The 20140-nt window shown below is 43.1% G+C and overlaps 1 protein-coding gene across 1 annotated transcript; it reads left to right on the forward strand.

Annotated features, from left to right (window-relative positions):
• The first annotated feature begins 2812 nt into the window (after nucleotides 1-2812).
• On the forward strand, nucleotides 2813-17020 carry PSME3IP1 (proteasome activator subunit 3 interacting protein 1). The gene is made up of 7 exons (XM_012926648.2): nucleotides 2813-2905; nucleotides 3320-3464; nucleotides 3917-4015; nucleotides 4403-4524; nucleotides 8923-9056; nucleotides 12917-12981; nucleotides 16076-17020. The coding sequence occupies exons 2-7, from the start codon at nucleotides 3338-3340 to the stop codon at nucleotides 16291-16293; spliced, it is 765 nt and encodes a 254-aa protein (XP_012782102.1). The 5' UTR covers nucleotides 2813-2905; nucleotides 3320-3337; the 3' UTR covers nucleotides 16294-17020.
• The last annotated feature ends 3120 nt before the right edge of the window (nucleotides 17021-20140 follow it).

Here is a 20140-nt window from a genome sequence, read left to right on the forward strand (position 1 = left end):
CATCTACGTGGGAGACTTGGGTGGGGGGCCTGGCCCAGCCTTGGCTGTTACAACTATTTGGGGAGTGAACCTACAGGTAGACGATCTCTCCCTTTGTAACTCCTTCAAATCAATCATTTTTTTGAAAATAAGCTCTTTCTTACATGTATCCTAGTTTTATTTCAGCCTGTTGGAAATTTTTGTCATTATTAATATGTATATGTATTAGTTTCATTTTGAAAAAATGTATAATGAGCATATAGAAAGGTACTTGATGCCATGCCAGTGGCATTGTTGTTCTAGATATTTATTGTCCACGTCTTAGTCATTTACAGTTTAATAAATTCACTGTTTTTAGGCATGATTACTGAAGTCTCCATCTTCTAACATTAAAATAACCAAGGGATGTTTGACTCAGAACAAATTAAGAGAAACTTAGAGGGTGTCTTCAAACAACTAAAGCATTGACATGTTGGGAAAGATTTGGCTCCTTTTGTCTAGTCCCAGTAGTTTGAACCTGTGTGTGGAATTCATAGGGAGACACTTGAGTTTAAACAACCATCCTGGCAGCTCTGCTTAGTAAGGGAGATGGCTGCAGGGGGGAGGAGTACTATGGTCCTGCTGGAAGTTTAAAGTCTAAGTTAAGTGATTGTTCTGATGTGGGTGGTGGATACAGATGCCAGGTGGAGGTTACACAAGGTGGGCAATACAGACCCATACCATTCTGAATCTTTTACCAGGAACCTGGGGTGTAGGAGAAGCCATCCAGAAAACAGAGCTATGACTCAAAGATTAAAAGAGGAAGCTCAAAATCTAGTATGTCTCTCTGATAGGGCTCTACATAGTTCACATTTTTTCTTCCAGGAATATGTAAGAAAATCATTGGCCTTGTTAAGAGGTTTTTATGTATAACTTGAGGAATTTTTGGCATGCTCACAGAAACAGAACAATTTTTGTAATACCCTCTGGCTGGAGACATCGAGTGATGCTAAATCAGAAGTATTCAAAATTCTGTCATTGTTGCTACATTAAATTAGACCTCAGAGACAGTACGTAGGATCCAGGCTGCGCCAATTTTCTGTTATTTTGAATCTGCCTGTTTTTCTAGTTTCACTCTATTTGCTGAATAAAAATGGTGCATAAAAATTGGTGCATGAACATTCTTAGCTTCAGAATTAGGTGTCGGTAAAAACAGTTAAAACTGATATGCATTTATTTTCAACCAAGATTCAGTGGCTTATGAGTGTGGTGAAGTGGGTAAGAGTATACTTTAAAAAACAACGTTTATTTATTTTTATTGCAAAGTCAGATTTGCAGAGAGAAAGATCTTCCATCCACTGATTCACTCCCCAAGTGGCCACAGTGGCTAGAGCTGGGCTAATCTGAAGCCAGGAGCCCAGAGCTGCTTCTAGGTCTCCCATGCAGGTGCAGGGTCCCAAGGCTTTGGGCTGTCCTTGACTGCTTTCCCAGTCCACAAGCAGGGAGCTGGATAGGAAATGGGGTACCTGGGACTTGAACTGTCACCCATATGGGATTCTAGCACATGCAAGGTGAGGTTTGCCACTAGGTTATCATGCCAGGCCCATTTAAAATTTTTTTTAAAATTTTTGTTTTATTTGAAAGGTAGAGAGAAAGACAAACCCACAAACGCCAGACTGGGACGAGCTGGAGCTGAGAACCTAAAACTCAGAACCTGGGTCTCCAGTGTGGGTTGACCCAAGTGTTTGAACCATTGTCTGCTATGTTTCAGATGTGTATTAGAAGCAGAAAGCTAGATTGGAAGTGGAATATCTGGGACTCAAACCAGGCACTCTGATGGGATAAGGGTATCTGAAGCAGCAATTTAACCACTGTGCTATATGCCTGCCCAAAGTATGAGATTTTGATATTAGGCTTGTTTGGCTTTACTATTCACCACTTGTGTCACCCTAGACAAGTGACCTAACTTCTTTAAACGTCAGCTTCATCATTGATAGCATGCATGTGAATGAGGTAATATATGTCAAAGGTATTTAGTATAAGAGCTTGGCAGATGTTTGTTATTTTTGTAATGGCAGACTTATCCTATGACTTTAAATAAAATAAGATTTTTGCTATTAGATCATCTTGGAGTGGACCTTGGAATGAATGTGTGCCTTGTTAGGGAGTAATACCGTGAATAACATATATTCTGTTTCTGTAGATACAGAGGGTATAAGAAAAAAAAAGCAGAACTTTAAAAGGGAGTGGTATGGAGTATGTGTTTGGGGTGGCCACCTGGGACATCTGCTCCTATATCTGAGAGCCTGGGATCCAGTCCCAGTCCTATTACGAATTCCATCTTGCTGCTAATGTGTGCTCTGGGAGGCACTAATGGTGGCTCAGGAACTTGAGTCCCTGTGGTGCATGTGGGAGCCCTGTATCGAGATGCTGGCTCCTGGGTTCTATCTGGCCCACTCCGAGCTATTGCCAACAATTGGGGAGTGAAACAGCAGATGAAATCTCTGGCTTCAATCTTTCTTACTCTTTGCCTTTCAAGTAAAATTAAGGGAGTAGTACAAACTGTTCTTTATTTCCTTTCCCTCTTGTCTCTTAAGAAAGATTGAGGTAGAAGTAGATAGGAGATTTGAGATCTTTTAACATAAAGATAGGCTTGTAGTGGTTGAGGCTATTGTCAGAGTGAATAAGGGGTTGGAGTTAGAATTTGAAGTGACAACCTAGAATTTACAGAAAGGAGGTCTGGAACAATATGAGAAGCAGTCAGCTTCATTATTTGGAGTTTGTTAAAATGGAGGCTGGGAGGACTGGGTTCTTTTACGCTTACTTTCTGCCTGCATGGTTTGTGCACCTCTAGGCATATCATTCAGTGATACCGACTGCATGCCATCCCTGAGGCTCCTTGTGCACCTACCATTCTCCAGCTGAATCTGCCTAGAAGCAAGAGCAGGTGAGTCAAAATCATGTGAAGTCCCTGAAAGAGAAATTTCAAGAAGGAACACTGTCACATGCAACAATAGAGGGTGGGAGCTGGGAAGTGTGAGTGCCCAGGAGGAGAAATTTCTGCAGTGTGAGAGTTACTGTGGCATTCTGGGAAATGAGGGTTATTCTAGAGCCTCTTACTATCTTTTCAGGCAGTATCAGTGTTAGTAAAACCACCTGGTATGTTAGGGGAGAATGTAATTATGTGTTCTCATTAATGACTTGTAAATTAAACTGAGTGCTTTTGTGTTTTTTGTTTGTTTATTCAAGATTGGAAGAGAAGTCTAGTCTGTTGCTAGGTGTGGCATACCTAAATCTTGTTTCTCTTTAGAATTTTAGTTGCAGTTCTCACTTGAGATGTTTTTCCTCATCTTGTTTTTAGTAGACTCATTATTCCATTATGGATGGAGGAGATGATGGTAACCTTGTTATCAAAAAGAGGTTTGTGTCAGAGGCAGAATTAGATGAACGGCGCAAAAGGAGGCAAGAAGAATGGGAGAAAGTTCGAAAACCTGAAGATCCAGAAGGTTCGTAGGTTTATGGCTTGACATCCAGCTGAGTGACAGCCCTGCCGAATGTGTGTTCATTGTTCATGCTTTAGAATTGAGCAGCAGAGGCTCAGAGAGGCAAAGTCACCTGTGTAAGGTCTCCCAAGCTGGGAGCAGATCAGGATATTAGGTCCTTCCTTGCCCTTTCGCCTCTACAACACAGCCAGGAGGTATGGCTAGTCTGTTCCATCTGTGTGTCCATGGTGTGAATGGTTGCTGCTGTGGAGGGTTTGGGTTGATGCTGGTTGGCTCTGAAATCAGCTGGCGCCTCTCTGAATCCAAATGGAAGCTGTGGACTTTGTACTATTTTGGTGTTAGGCTTGCTCTCAGATCATGCAGATACTTGACCATCTTTTAAATTCTTTGTGGTTCTAAAATAATGTGACAAATTTTAAAGTGTGTGTCTCTTTCCCTCCCTGCCTGCCTTTCAGAATGTCCAGAGGAAGCTTATGACCCCCGGTCTCTCTATGAAAGATTACAGGAGCAGAAAGACAGGAAGCAACAGGAATATGAGGAGCAGTTCAAATTCAGTAAGCTTCAGAAAATATGAGTCTAGGGGACTGTAAGGGGCCTTTTTGCTGCACTTTGTCTCATGCAGCACTCTTTCTAACTAGTAATGGAATTGTCTTGATAATCTAGTCTCCAGATGCTCATTTGATGGAAAAGAGACAGTTTTCTTCCTCTAGATCACAGTGAGCAATTTCAAAACTCAAGATACCCATTTTAATTCCATGCTAATATCTAGTAATGGGAGAAATGCTTTGATTTTATGCCATGTTATTTATCCAAAAGTCATGGTATTTAGTAGTTCTTTATTCTAATCCCCTGAAGAATCTGCTGTTTATTAAAAAAAAATCTTATTTGACTGCATTTTTCTTTTAGCCTGTTAAATGTTTCTTGTTTAATTATTTCCTCAGAAAACATGGTAAGAGGCTTAGATGAAGATGAGACCAACTTCCTTGATGAGGTTTCTCGGCAGCAAGAACTATTAGAAAAGCAGCGAAGAGAGGAAGAGCTGAAAGAACTGAAGGAATACAGAATATCCTTTGTCCTTTGAGAGAAATCTATAGTGTGTCCATTTTTCTCAGCAACATTTATGATTTCAGTTTCGTGTTACATAGAAAGTGGGTCTTCTGCCTGGCCATTTCAAGAGTCTCTTGTGGCTCTGAATGATTGACAGTCATTTGTAGAGTTTGTGTTGTACGCCAGAGCCTGTTGTAATCACACGTTCATGTCCTTTAGGATTAACCCAAGGCATCAATCCTAAGAGTCAGTAGCAGGACATTCGTGCTTTGTGGTATTAGAATCTGAGACAGATGGGCAGTGCAATCAACCTCATCCAGGGAAAAAATTGGCTTCTGAGATTTAAAAGGACATGTCGAGCAACTCTGCTGGTACAGCTTGGTCAGTCCCCATAGAGGGGTTGAGAAAGTGGCAAAGATGACATCACTTTGGCTTCTTACTGCCCTTGAATATCTTAATATACATTGCACATGGGACTGGACTAAATGAGAATTCTCAGTACTGTGCCACATCATGCTCACACTAATTACACAGCCCTCTGCTGAATTTGTTTTTTTCTTTGTGTTTTTTTTTTTTTTTTTTTTTGTCCTAGCCTACTCCATTTTAATAACTAGTACTTGTCTACTCTCAGATGCCTGTGCTCCAGGGTTGTCTGATTCTTGCCATCTCTTTAGCCACATAAGTAGCAGTAGACTTCCTCTGGGCTACTATGACCATCTAATTGCTTCCTGTTTCTACTTGTGTCCCCAGCAGTCTTTTCTTCAGACAGCAAAGGAAATCTTTAAAACATGTGTGACGTCAGGTCACCTTCCTGTTTGAAACACTCTAGTGGCTTCCTGTTGTATTTAGGCTGAGGTCTACTTAGACACTCCAAGCCTGTTAAGATTTAGGCCAACCTTTTACCTTCCTTCCCATTGCGTGTTGAAACCACTCGTCTCGTGCTTACTGTACTCCAGCCTGCTGGTCTTCCTTCTGTTCCTCTCTCACACTGAGGTTTATAATTCCATGGCAAGTCTCTGACCTGCTATTTCCTTGGTCTGAAGTGTTAGTTGACAAGGCCAAGAGCCTGACATTTCATGGCCCTGGGATCTCAGCTCAACACACCCTCATAAAGACCTTCCCTAAGCACTTATCTCAGGTTGGACCTATCCCTTCTGAATATCCTTTTTTTTTTTTTTGGTTAATAATACTTGTCACTTACCTGAAAATCTTCATTTATTTGTTTAGTGGTTTATTCTTCCTTTTATAGCTGGAGCGTAGGGTGACTGAATAAGAATAATAACTTTATCTGGCTTGAATCCTTGCTGATTTTCCCAGTACCTGGCATGTAGTAGGGTCCCAGTAAATAGGAGGGGATTTTAAAACATTATTGAGAAAATACAAGTTTATTTTGGTGCAAAAAGTTTGAAATATAGTTTTTTCATAATATACATTTTCCAGTTAACTTTTAGAAACCCCTTTTATATGTGAATTTCAAAATTTTTTGCACCAAAATAAAGTTTGCTTTTTGATTGAATTTTTCATGAGCTTTTTGAAGCCGTCTTGCATATGACTAAGTTAATGAGTGACTCATAGAAGATACTAATAAGGCCACTTTAGCATTTTTCCTCTATTGAGGAAGCCGATTTGGGTATTCCAGGTTTATATGTTGAGTGATTCCGCTAGTATCGTTGAACAGGCTTCTCCTCTAAGATTGATGATACAGTGGCATGTATGTACTAACTGGTTCTCTATTACAGCATAAGCAGTAGACTCCACCAAAGAGCTTAGGGAAGAAAGTATGAATAGATTCTCTGGGATTTGTTTTATGTTTGAACTTGTAACGATCTGTTCTCAACCCTGCTTCTGTTAGTGGATAGGAGTTGATGGGAAGTTATACTTCATTTCCAGCTGTAGGATGGAGATTGAGCCTTCTGATCTCTCCCCAGCCCTCATGACTACAACTTACATATATGCTTGTAGAGATAGACAGATAAAGGAATTACATTCTTTCTTTTTTTTTTTTTTTTTAAGATTTATTTGTTTTTACTACAAAATCAGAGGAGGAGAGACAGAGAGAAAGATCTTCTGTCCAGTGATTCACTCCTCAAGTGAGCACAACGGCTGGTGCTATGCCGATCCGAAGCCAGGAACCAGGAACTTCCTCCAGGTCTCCCACATGGGAGCAGGATCCCAAAGCATTGGGCCGTCCTCAACTGCTTTCCCAGACCACAAGCAGGGAACTGGATGGGAAGTAGAGCTGCTGGGATTAGAACCAGTGCCCACATGGGATCCTGATGTGTTCAAGGCAAGGACTTTATCCGCTAGACCATGCCGCCAGGTCCAAATTACATTATTTCTAACATGAAAATTTACCTGTAAGGAAATAGAATAAAGTTCTGTCTCAGTTGAATGATGTCTTGTTTTATGTTGGCAGTCTAGCAAATAAGGCAGCGTCTCCCAAATGGCATTCTGGAGAGTTATGCTGGGAGTGAGAGATGCCCTTCAGTTTTCAGTTAGGAGAAAATGAACAGGACAGTAGTGAAGCAAAAGAAATGTTTCGTGTTGGTATCCCTGCGGCACAGTGTTGAAGGGACTCCAAGGGAATTGGTTTTAATTGGGTGCTTAGAAAGTTCTAACAGGAAAAATTGCAGAAAAGAAAGGCCTTCCAGCCTGCTGACATAACACATTCATTCTAAGCACACACGTAAGCCAGGAATGTTAAGACAGGTGTTGAGGGATTATACATTTGTTTATTAAAACTTTAAATTAGGAGCTTGGTGTTGCTTGGTTATTGTGGGATGATGCCTTTTATGATACAGTCTTCTGAATTCATGCATGTTGTGGTTTGTGCGATGTAAGCAGTAGGACTTTGTTTTCTCTGGGCTTGGACCAGTATTTAATAATGTGTATGTTTGTAATGTGTGATTTTTTTTTTAAAGCCTCATCTATTTGAAAATTTTGAGATGTGCCTATGTGTTGGCAGCATTTTTCAGGGGAGAGAGCTTTTAGGTGGATCAGATATAAGATTAGTACTCCCTGCTCCTCACCTAAAGAGATTTGGGGCTTTTTTTCACTTTGTTCCTTTTTTTTTTTCCTTTCAGTTTAAAACAATAAAAGTTGAATGTGGGATTTTGTCTGTGTCCTGGTATAATGTATGTGTGCTTTTATTTTGTTAATTTTCCCATTATTTTTCATTAATATTCCTGAAGTTGAAAATATGCAAAGATTTTGGCATTCTCTAGTAGCAAAATGAAATCTTTGTGTTTTTTTCTATAAAAATGGACAGTATTAATATGTTATACATTTCTGTGTTGACCTTAGAAATGGTAAATGGATGAAACTCAAAGTTGTGCTAAGCATTGTGTGTAATCACCATTGAATACTGCAAATATTGAAAACGGAGTCAGGTCCTGAAGAGCAGTCAGAACTTCCTTACGTCTAATAGTCGGTTTTCTCCTTGGTTCAAAGCCAAGTGGACAGATCGCCTGTTCTGTGTACCTCCTACCTCCACTTGCCCCTTTGAGCTGACAACATGTGCTGCTTAGATTCCTTGGTCACTAGATGTCAGTGTTGTTTCAGAGAGGCGCCACTACAGCTCAGTAAGGACTTGCATGTCAGAATGTTTGTCTGTGGTCAGGTATGAAATGAGGAAGCATAGCATAAAAGGGAGGGGGCAGAGGGGACTGGTAGAGAGAACAAGTCAAAGTGACAGAGCATGAGAGCCAAAATGTGACATCATGCATGAAGTGGTAATGTTATTAGTGCTGTGGCTGTGGTTCTTGTGTTGTATATGCACATTAAAGTCACCTGCAGAGCGTGTTTCACACAGGCTCCAGGGCCTCTAGAGGTCCTGGCTCAGTAGCCTTCAAGAAGGAGGCTGCATACTCCAAATTTTTGATGAGCCCTATAACTGGGGCATTGCCTGGTACCAGCAGAGAGGGGGGTGGTCTTCGTGATGTCTCAGATTGAGTGTCATTGATTGATGATCATAAGAACATTCTGAAAAATTTGGTTTTACTCTTAGGGAGAAGAACGCATCTTTTCAGAGAATTTCGTGGTTTTTTTTTTTTTTTCTGTTTACATTCCTTTTGCAGTATTTGTTTTCTCCATCAGGTTTGATGCTGGCCATGTCTTTAGAAATGGCAAGTTGTCTGGCTGTGCTCAGATTTTCCTTGAGAATCAGAGGGGGAAATTGCTTTATTATTTTGGATTTGATACGCTAAGCTACCCTGTGGTCCCTTCATTTTTCTCTAAGCCACCTGGATCTGGCTGGCAAAATAAAGAGGGGAGAATCATTTTCCTTCTTCATAAATAGACCAAACATGGCACAGCTGAAGGGCCAGTGGGTTATATTTGTTACCCTTCTCTTGACTTACTTTTAGCCTGTGGTAGATTTTCTTTTACTTAGCTTGTTCCTTAACCTGTACCTTACAGTAACCTCAGTAAGGTTGGAATTTCTTCAGAAAACAAGAAAGAAGTGGAGAAGAAACTGACTGTGAAACCCATAGAAACCAAGAACAAGTTCTCCCAAGCAAAGCTGTTGGCAGGAGCTGTGAAGCCTAAGAGGTCAGCCGGCGCTTACACAGCTTAACTCTTCCTCTGACTGACTACTCTGAAATGCCACTTGTCATGGCATGGGCCAGAGGGAAAGATAACCTGGCATGAGCCTTGATGAAGTCCCTTTGATGTGCTTATGTTCCCTTCCTCTTTGACTTACTGTCTTTTTTTTAAAGATTTATTTATTTATTTTGAAAGGTAGGGTTAGAGAAAGAGCAAGATCTTGTGTTCACTGGTTCACTTTGCAAATGGCCATAATGGCAAGAGCTGAGCCGGTCTGAAGATAGGTAGGATTCAGAAGCTTCTTCCAGGTCTTGCACTTGGGTGCAGGGACCCAAGCGCCTGGGCCATTTTCTGCTGCTTTTCCAGGAGCATTAGTAAGGAGCTGGGTTGGAAGTGGAGTAGCCGGAGCTCTAATTGGTCCCCATACTACAGGCAGTGGCTTTACCCAGCATGCAACAGTGGTAGCCCCAAGACTTGGTGTCTTTTGTAGGCTTTGACCCTTTTGTCTGCTCATTCACTAAACAAACATGACGAAGGCTGCGCTGCTCTGTGTTGGGCACCTACCATGTGCCAGATGCTGTGTTAAGTGCTTGCCATGCATGATCTCATTGCTCTAAAAATTTCTAGTAAATGCAACTTACTGTCACCTCTATTGTACAGGCAAAACAGAGAGTTTGAGAGATTGAGAACCTTTGTTCAAGGTCACCATTGTAATAAGGAAGTGTTTGTGTGTCTGTTTTTCAAGGCAAGTGATGTAGCAAGTCCTGTGAAAGGATTTGTGCTTAGGATGTGGGTGAGCAATTGGAGAAACACGTGACTTCTCGGAAGTTATGTTTCTGTTGGACATGCTACAGAAGGATGTTGACTAGGTGGGACAAGGAGGGTTCTGACAGGCACGACAAGGAGAAAACATCCCAGCAGAGGGAACAGCTGTTGCAAGGGCTTGTGGCTGAAAGAACATGGCCGCTGTGACAGGTTTACAGACATTCCTGTGGCACTGAGTGATGTTAGGGGGTGTGACACTACCCAGAGGTTTCTGTGAGTTGTTTGTTGATGTGCTCCTCTCTCTCCAGATCTTGACACCAGAATGATTGAATAGGATTATTCCAATTTGACCAAGTATGGACCATGGGCAAAATGATGTTGAGTTTAAGTGCAGTCTATTAGGAAAATCAGTGTAGTGTGCTGGCAGCTAGCCCATGTTTTGAAGGGAGTGTGTTGATGCAGTATTGTGGCTTGGCACCCTGTCCATCTGCTGCAAATGTTCCTAGGAACATCGCCTGCATGGAAAAATGTCGTCATGGTACAGCAGTAGAAGGGAGGAGTGTTGGTAGCCTGAAAGGGGCCCTCTTCCCAAACCATGGATTATTTCTTTCAGGTTCTTACGTAAGCATTTGCAAGAGGGCCAGTGTCTCTCATGATTTGCGCCGGGCTCAATTTTACTGGATTGTATCAAGGAATGCTCTTTGGATTGGCAGTTAGTTACCTCTTGACAGTGCTCTTATTGATGGCAGCTAAATGGATGTTAAAACTATTGCTCCAACTTAATTTTAAATCCGTTTTAGAAAGGGCTGTATTAGTTTGTATAGTGACCTGCATACAGCTCTTCTCCTTTTGCGTGTCGAAACTATGTCATTATAGTTGTGTGTAGTAAGGTGGTGAATTAGTCTCCTAGGGTATGAGCTCCTCATCTGCAGGGCCCTGGGTTTTTTAGAATCAGCTGGGAATTTGTTACTACTGTGAATCTGCATCCTCAGGCTAATTCTAGGAAGTTTTGAGTGGAGTGTGGGAGTAATTTTTTAAAGTTTCATGAGTGATTCTGATGCCTGATAAAATCCGGAAGCTACTGATGTGTGTATGTTGTGAAGAATAAACACAAAACAGGCATCTGTCTCATATCTTCTTTAAAGGAATATGGTTTTCTTTTGTTGAAAGCAACCACTGGTGTAGTGTTTTTAGCAGTGAAGTCATCCCTTGGGATGTCCATGTCCTGTATTGGGGTGCCTGGTTCAGGTCCTGACTATTCTACTTCTGATCCATCTTCCTCTTTGGGAGGCAGTTAAATGATATTTCATGTATTTGAGTCCCTGCCACCTGTGTAAGAAATCAGGTTGAGTTCTGGGCTCCTGGCTTTAACCTGGCCCAACCTGGCTGTTGCAGGCATTTAGAGAGTGAACCAGAAAATGGAAAATCTCCATCTATCTCTGGGTGTCCCTATGTGTTCAAATAAAATGAGAATGTGGAGCCAGCATATGGCATAGTGGGTAAATTTGCTACCTGTGGCACCAGTATCCCTTATGGGTACCAGTTTGAGTCCTGTTTGCTCCACCTCCAGTACATCTCTCTGCTAATGGCCTGGGAAAAGCACCAGATGGCCCAAGTGCTTGGGCCCTGGGTGACATAGATGAAGTTCTTGGCTTTGCACACACCCAGCCCCAGATGTTGGGACCATTTGGAGAGTGAATCAGTGAATGGAAGCCACCTCTCTGTCTCTTGTCTCTCCTCTCTCTGTAGCTCTGCTTTTTTTTTTTTTTTTTTCAGTTAAGATTTATTTATTTATTTATTTATTTATTTATTTATTTATTTGGAAAGCGAGATTTATAAAGGTCTTCCATTCGCTGGCCCACTCCCCAAGTGGCTGCAACAGCCAGCTGAGTTGATCAGGAGTCTCCTCCAGGTCTCCCACGTGGGTGCAGGGTCCCAAGGCTTTAGACCATCCTCTACTGCCCTCCTAGGCCACAAACAGGGAGCCGGAAGGGAAGTAGAGCAGCCAGGATACAAACTGGTGCCCATATGGGATCCTGGTGCATGCAAAGCTAGGACTTTAGCCACTGGACTACCACACCCGGCCCTATGACTGCCTTTCTAATAAACACATTTTAAAAAATATGTGGGGGAGGAAAATTATTTAGAACCCATGAAATATAATTGTCTCAATTATGGAAAATTTTAAATATCTCAATAATTTCTACATCAACAAGCAAGTAAAAATGGGTAGGCAAAAACACTTAGATGGTGATGCAAAACTTGTATACAACAAAAGTTGAAGAAAACTGATAGCTTTCACAGCCTATAACTGACAAGGACAAATATTAGTAAGCTGAGTATCTGTGGCAGGTGTGGCACAGTAGATTAAGTGGCACCTTGGATCATCTAGCATTGGGGCGCGAGTTCCAGATCCAGCTGCTGTGCTTCAGTTCTGCTGCTGCATGAGGGAAGGTAGCAGATGATCTCATGTTCTCTTCCTTCCTTTTGGTTTTACCTTCATTTATTTGAAAGGCAGACCTACAGAGGGAGGGAGAGACAGATCTTCACCTGCTGATTCACTCCCTAAATGGCTGTAGTGGCCAGGACTGGGCCAATGTTTTCCTAGGTCTATTAGGAGGGAGCTGGATTAGAGGCACAGAGCAGGTGGGCAGCAGCTTCACCTGTTAGACCACAAAGCTGGCCCCTGGGATCATTTCTTCACAGCTGTCCTTCTGGTGAGTCCTTGAGAGCCTCTCAGATTATCTGACACATCACTGTATATGTTTTCTTCAACCATTAATAATACAACTAAATTTCTGTCATTTGTTAAATGTATCTGTTGTTCTAACCAAGTGGAACAATGAAGAATAACGAGTTGAAGTGATGCTCTAAAAAATAATGATTCACCCCTTGGATGTGTCAGGAATTTAAGTTGTCTTTGTAACTAATTGTATAATTAGAAGGAGATTAAAAGCCTAAAGGAAGGCTTTTCATTTCAGACCATGTAGCCGCTTAAGTCTGCTTAAGACTCATACAAATGGTTGTGGGAGCTCCTGATCTGCTAAGCTTTGATCCACCCAAATTGGAAGTAGTTCAAATCACCATGGTTTTTGTTACAGCTCAGAGAGTGGCAACAGTGTGAAAAGACTGAAACCAGATCCTGACCCCGATGACAAGAATCAAGGTGGGTGGCACCATTATTTTTTTCTTTTACTCAAAAAAGTGTGAACTACAGCTAAAGGTCTAGCGTTTTTCTCTCCCAATTGTACTTATCTAAATTTAAATTATCAGTTTATTTTATGCCGTGCAGGGTTTGTACCCAAGAGCATGTTACCTGCCCTGCAAAAGTAATACATTCAAAGCCAGTGGGTCTGATAAATGACAGTGTTTTCCCAGGAATGCTTACAGAGCCCTGGTTGTATCATCTCTGCTCACAAAGGGTTTCCTATCTTCCCCCAAATGTCAAGTTTCTTAATTTCACATGGCTTGCTACCTGTGGGAGGTAGAATGCCTGGCTGCTGCTGATACTGGGTTGGCCTGAGTCTGGAAGGCTAATTCGGTCTCCAGGAGCACGTTTTCTTTGGTGTTACTGTTAGGAGGCATTGGTATCTGCCTACATGCTACGTGGCACAAAGTTTCAAGCCAAGGTGAGTGTTGCTGGGGCTAGGTTAGAGAAATTCAAGAGTTTGCAGTTCGCCCCAGCTCCCTGTGGGATTGAGACTCTGAACTAAACTCAATGTGTCATTTATAAAACAGAGCTTATGTTTACATCTTTTCCAAATAGTAAGACCTACAAGCCCCTTCCCCCTCCTCTTTGGAAAGAATACTTTATATGTTGTTTTTATACTTCTTAACATAATCAGTATTGTTTTAACATAATCCACTCTCATTTATTGCTTAATTGACTTGTTACTGTACCTTGGGAATCATTGCCTACCTGGACATGGAGAGCTTTTTTATCTTTTGGAAAGTCTTTGTCATATCCCATTATCCTATATTATGTTCATCTCTGTTTTTATTGATAAACATTTAGATTATTTCCATTCTTTCCCTATTCTAGTGTTTCAGTAATAACTCTGAACATGCATAATTTTTGGTGTGCACATATGTAAGTACAACTGTTAGGTCAGAGAGGATGCAGGTTTATAATTTAGATATTGCCAAATTGCACTTTGGAGAAATTATTCTCATTTTGTCTTCCATAGCAGTGTTCACTGACCTCTTTTTAGCGTATAGAAACCTTTCTAAGTTGTGATTAATTGGTAGACTAAATAGAATTAATGAGTGCTGTATAAGTGTGCACATGCACATTATACAGCTTTGTAGGAATCTTAAAGGTGTTTCAGTTAGTAAACTAATTGCTCTGTGTCTGGTACTTACTCCTGATAGAAAGTATTTGAATGAGTCGTTGGAATTGAAAATTGGTGTGACTGTGAATCAGCCAAGCCAGACCCTTGTGTTTCAGAGGGTTTTTTTTGTTTGTTTCATATCCCGTCTTTCTCCTGCTGTGTTCTCATAGCAGAAGCAAGGCAAGAAATGTCCTCTTTGCTCAGAACCGAAGTCTCCCCTGCAGAGCGTCTCTTAAGGTTCCCCCCATTCTCAGCAGAAGAATTTGCTGTCTGGTTGCTCCAGAAGATAGCTCTGTGACCTCAGTGGAACTTCAGGCTTGTTGCTTGAAGACCTACTCCCAAGTCACACATCTGTCTGAGCTTCACACGGATTCTCTGTTAGTACTTTGCTGTGTTAATTTGGTATGACAGTGTGGGCCTGCAAATGTAGAAGTTGGCAGAAAACGTCAACAAATGGGTGGAATCAGAGGGCATCAGTTCTCTTTGGACTGTTAGCTGCTTCTGGAATGAAATTTGTTAGAGTTGAATTTCTCTTTTCTTTGTTGAAACCTCAAAAATTGGGAGTTTGGTTAGCTGGGTTCCATTCTTTGCTTAGGTCAGCTCTAGTCCTCTATAGGTACTCTGAACTTGACCCTTTTCTTTCTAGGACAGGTTCACCTTCCAGATGATCACAATGGCCAGACCTGGATCAGACCAAAGCCAGAGCTAGGTGCTTTGTGTGGGTCTCCCATATGGGTGGTAGGGGCCCAAAAACTTAGCACTGTCTTCTGTTGCTTTCCCAGGCCATAGGAAGGGAGCTGGATCAGCCAAGACACAGTCACCTATGTGGGATACTGATGTCATAGGCAACAGCTTAACCCAATTTTGCTACAGTGCCAACCCTTTGTAATGAAATTGTTTTCTGACATCTGGTTTCATATGCTTGAAGACATGCATGCTTTTCATATTACATGAGGTTTCTAGGTAAGTGAAGTGTTAGTGTGTGTCACGCAAAGCCCTGGGGGCAGTGAATTGTGACCTCCCACCCTCTCTCACTGTCCTCAGGGACCATTTAGGTACGTTATCTTGTAATCCACATTTAGTTTTAAGGTTTTCTACTTAAATGACCCCATGCCCTTGCCAAGTCATTTGATTTGCCTCACTTAGAAGAAAAGATGGGTGGAACTGAGATCTTTTTCCTTTTATCTTCAAAGTCTGTATTTTCTAGACTGAGGCGTTCCATCTTTGGAGTGGCAGAGAAGGAAGAGTCCCAGCTAGTTGATGACATTCTGTAGAGTCTTAAATGTTACCTGTCTGGCTTTAGTTCTTTCACAGTTGTGTAAGAGGAACACAGTTGGAAATCAAGGGTCGTGTTTCATCAGTTTCTAAATTGCTCAGCTTCTCCATCAGGGAGAAGCAGGCTTTATTAATAAGGAACATTATTCCACAGCTGAGGTTTGCCCTTCGAGATTGTGTGCTGGCTGGCACCGGTCAGAAAGTATGGATGGTGTAGTATGCCAAGAATTGAATTGTTAACACTGCCCCTGTGTCTCTGAAGCTGGCTTCCTTTCTGCTGTGGAGAGCATGTGGAAACTTCTTTCTCCCTATGTCTGTTTCCTGCCCCGTGAATAACTAAGGATAATACAGACTAGCCTTCCACTTGTACTGCGATGGCTGTGTGGGTGCAGGGACATCAAACCTCCCTCTTAGAGCTGATGGAGAAGAAAGGGTGGACAGGCGCTGGGCTTAAAGAGACATTGACAGATTCCCAGCTTTGAGAAGTCCTTTCCCCCTGTGGACCTTCCCTTCCTCCTTTACTTTCTGCACAAGGTTGTTTTAAGGCTCCCATCCTAGTCTATGGGTAAAGCCCTGTGCACGGTGCCTGGCATTGAGAAGTGAACATTGAGCTGTGGCAAAGGGTGGTGAAGTAACAGTCCTCCTTCTTTACAGAGGCCGCGTCCTGTGTGTCTGTCGGAAGCACTTCCCTGAGTGGTCCCTCCATCCACTGCCCCTCTGCTGCAGTCTGTATCGGCATCCTCCCAGGCCTGGGCGCCTACTCGGGGAGCAGCGACTCTGAGTCCAGCTCAGACAGCGAAGGCACTATCAACGCCACGGGGAAGATCGTCTCCTCCATCTTCCGAACCAACACCTTTCTGGAGGCTCCCTAGCTCCCCTGTCCTCATCACAGGGAGCTCCTCTCCTCCAAGTAGTTGGACTGTTCATCTTGCCTGTGGGCATTACCTCCCTTCAGAAACTCAGTGTCTGCCTCCTGTATACACCATGACGTTTTTAACCTAACTAAAAAATGTGCCAGAACCCATTTGTGGCCCAAATTGCATTTAGTTTCTTTCTACTCCAGTGCAGATGACCAGACCTGTCCTGCTGCCCCTTCCTTCTCTGATGGGATCAGCTGGGGGCAAGGCACCGCAGAAATTCCTAGGAGGATTGGCACCAGCTAGCTTGCAAAGGGCTTGGGTTATATTGCTTTCTTGTTTTCCTTCTACAGTAGTGCTGGAAAACAAGGGCAGTAACTGGACAGGTCGTATCTACCCGTCCTATTGTAGCTGAACACATTGCTTGGTTCTGCTGCACTGTGGAGCATGTGGGGGAGGAGAACTGACCCAGGTGAGACATGTAGCACATCCTGGAGCTCACCAGTTTTTGATGTTGAATGACTAAGTAAAGATGACAGAGTACGCCTGAGGGGGTGTCTGTAGCACTCAGCGCTCGTCCTGTCATCTTTCTTACTCTGCCTTTCTCCGTCCTCTCTGTATCTGGTTCCCTCTACGTGGGAAGGGGCTGCAAAGAAAGCTGCCACCTTTTAGTCAGACCTTTCTCTGCCTGGTTGTTTTGTTTTTGTTTTTGAAATAAAGGACTTCAGTTTAAGATTCTGAATCTTGGAGAAACAAACAGCCCTTATTTAATTACGGCAGGAAATCAGAACTGATGCTGATAGAGATGATAATGAGATGATGTATTTCTGGCAGCTTCTGGAATACAGATATTGCAGACTAGTAGTACACGCCTGAATATTGTGACTGTACTCTGCATACTGATGCATAGTATACTTGTCTCTTAACCAGGGGGGCTATTTCTAGCCTAAGGTGCTTCCTTGGAACTTTGTCTCAGCTGCTACCCCTACTGTCCTTTTCTTCTCCCAAACGGCAGCCCTGAGACTAGGAGCAGTCAAGATTAGAGTTACTTCTCCACTTCTTTGTCTGAAAAGACTATGGGCCCTTCCCTCTGGGAGGAAGGCAGAGGGAGGAGATGTGTGAAGGCCTCAAGGACCAGGGTAAACACGAACTTTAGACACATGTCTACACTCCCTGCTTCAGAACAATGAGCCTGTACAGTGTTTTTGCCTTGTTCCTTTAGACCCATTGTCTGCGTTTTGGGGTGTGAGACCGAGCGAGACACACAGAGAACGTGTTGGCACTGTGATTCTGGCAGACAGAGAAGCTATTTAGTTTTAACACGGGCAGAGAGGCCCCTGGATTAGATCCAACTTGTTCCTTTCCCCTTTCCAATGCGGTGACACTTGGGTGCCCACTGGCAGATGGCAACTTCCCTTCACCCATAACTGATGCCTTGTGAATTTGTCCTCCTTTTCAGAACTATTCTGTGCTAATTGTTCTTGACTGTCAGTATGGGTGCATCAGCTCCTTCTTACAAACAAGACGTTGAGGTAAAACTGTGTAGGCACCTTCTGCTTCTCTGCTTCATTGTTCCTGTGATTGTGCTGTCAACTATTCACAGCACATACCGAAAGCAAGCTCACATCATTTTAGGAGGCAGCCCGAGAAATCAAAATCACCATCTTCATGTGATTTGACTCCTAAGATGCTGTGACTACACCTGTGGCCTCTAGCCCTAATGTGGAAAAAGGTTGACAGGGTTGCAGAGATTAAAAACATTAACTCAAAAGCTAATAAGCCTGTTCAAAAATGAGATCTTGCTTTCTGTATACTGCATCTCATTCTTCCAACTCACCCCTCCTCTTACAGCTAGGATGTGCTGGGGGTACTTGAGCTCTTCAGATGGAGCTTTCTGCTCTTGTTGTCTCAAGAACCACAGAGAGTCACTGGTGATCATCATATTCTAGCCGAGGGCCCTGGGACTGAAATGCTGCTTCTGGGTGGGCAGTTGCTAACAAAGCAGGGGCTGGTCTGACCAACAGAAGCAGTAGCTTTGGAAAGCATCCAGTATAGAATGACCGTGTAGCTCAAAACCAAAGAACAAACGGAGATAAGAGGAAGCACCATTGCAAACCGCAGGATGCAGTACAGGTCACTCCATGTCTGAAGAGGTGGATATTGGTATGCTCAACTGACTGGACTGCAAACACAAAGTTGCATCCAACTTGGATGTGTAGGTTTTTTTCTTGTCATCCCTTAAATAATGCAGTATAACAACAATGGCTGCAACATTACCTGGTATTAGTTATTCAGGTAACTTGGAGAGAATTTAAAGTGTATAGGATTTAAGATAGGTTCTAGACACATAGTGTGCCATCCTATAGAAGGGGCTTTAGCATCCATTCGGGGTTTAGAACCAATGTGTCAAGGAACATTGGTTAATAATCGGGATTTTATAACAAGAAGAGATGAAAACAAAGCTTGGGCTGTGTTTTATGTTTTACTGAATGGCAGTGTCCCAACCATGGGAAGGAGAAAGTTCAGTGGAATCCTATTACCTGTGTTCTTTGAGGACAATTATCTAGATGTCAGTAGTGTCCATCTAGCCATTTGCTGCTGGCCATTTAATTTGGTTGTTGTCACCCACCTGCCTGGGAGGGTAGGGGACATGGAATTCAAAGCATCCATTTTCCTTTCTGTAAGAAGCAGGGAGGTTCATGTGAATGAATCCAAAAGGGTACACAGCTGCCTGTTTATAAGGGCCTGCCTTGAGTCCTTGGACCCAGAGGGGAGAGCTAATAGCTCCCCAGATCCAGAGTAGAGGGGGCGCTCCTGCTTGTCAGGAACATTCTAAGCCCCTGACTAGCACTGCCTTAGGCTCATCTGCATCTTCATTTCATTCCCAGCTCATTGGTTGTTTCCTGCTGGCTGCCTCCTTCCCAACTAAAAAGGTTCGTTTTCCAGAGACCCAACCCCCCACCGCTACTGCTGCTTGAGAACAACCTGGTTCCCTGTTCTGTGGATCTCCAGTAGTGGTTTTGAGCTTGGAGCATGCCTTGAATAGCTGTGTCACTTGGACAAGGTCCTTAACCTCTCCGGCCTCACTTGTTTCATTGGTAACTAAAGGGAGTACCAACTTGCTAGGAGAGATCACAGATAACCTGGGTTAGGTGCTGGATGTGGAACCTGGGACTCGGGTCTTTGTAAGTAGTGGTCATCCCCATTAGTACTGTTACTTAGCCTTTGCTTGTCCCCCCATTTCTGAGTGGGATGTCCAGAACTGCTGAGTGCTGATTGATGCAGGTTTGTCTAGTCCAGTAGCATTTCTCAGTTGCAACCAGCACCCTCACATTATGAAGGGTCAGATTTGATTGTGAGACCTCCAGCCATCAGCTCCTGCTGTGTGCATGGCTCCTAGCTAAATGGGAATTACTCAGGCACACTGGGTCCCTTGGCTCATGCATCCTAGCCATGGATATATGGCTCAGCTGTTATCTCAACCCCTCCAGAAAAACAGAAAGGAAAGCTTGGTGGTAATGTACGCTCACTCGGACTTGGATGTTTTCTTGGTTTGCTGGCATGCCCGGTCCTCTTACGCAAAACAGGATGGAACGCAAGGTCTGCTCAGTGGGAGGCTAGAATCTTGGCAGCACTTCGTAGTCACAGGTTGAACATAAGAGGCCATTCGCACATTCATGCCTTAGTGACGCTGGCAAAGGCTGCTGGCAAGAGGTTGCATCTTGCTCTCTTATCTGCTGTGGCAATGGGGGAGTGGAGGAGGGAGCTGCACAGCAGAAAGCAGGTAGCATGTGGTGTCAGCCTCAGAGCTCTGCAGAGGAGACAGGGAGAGAACTCCGAGATGATCTGAGCCATGAAGTAC

The sequence above is a fragment of the Ochotona princeps genome, chromosome 16, assembly GCF_030435755.1.
Source record: "Ochotona princeps isolate mOchPri1 chromosome 16, mOchPri1.hap1, whole genome shotgun sequence".
Taxonomy (NCBI): Eukaryota; Metazoa; Chordata; class Mammalia; order Lagomorpha; family Ochotonidae; genus Ochotona; species Ochotona princeps.

Coding starts and splice junctions, on each gene's coding strand:
- PSME3IP1 (XM_012926648.2), top strand. CDS start 3,338: ATGGATGGAGGAGATGATGGTAACCTTGTTATCAAAAAGAGGTTTGTG. Junction 4,525..8,922: donor AAGAACTGAAGGAATACAGA/ATATCCTTTGTC, acceptor CCTGTACCTTAC/AGTAACCTCAGTAAGGTTGG. Junction 12,982..16,075: donor CCCCGATGACAAGAATCAAG/GTGGGTGGCACC, acceptor CCTTCTTTACAG/AGGCCGCGTCCTGTGTGTCT.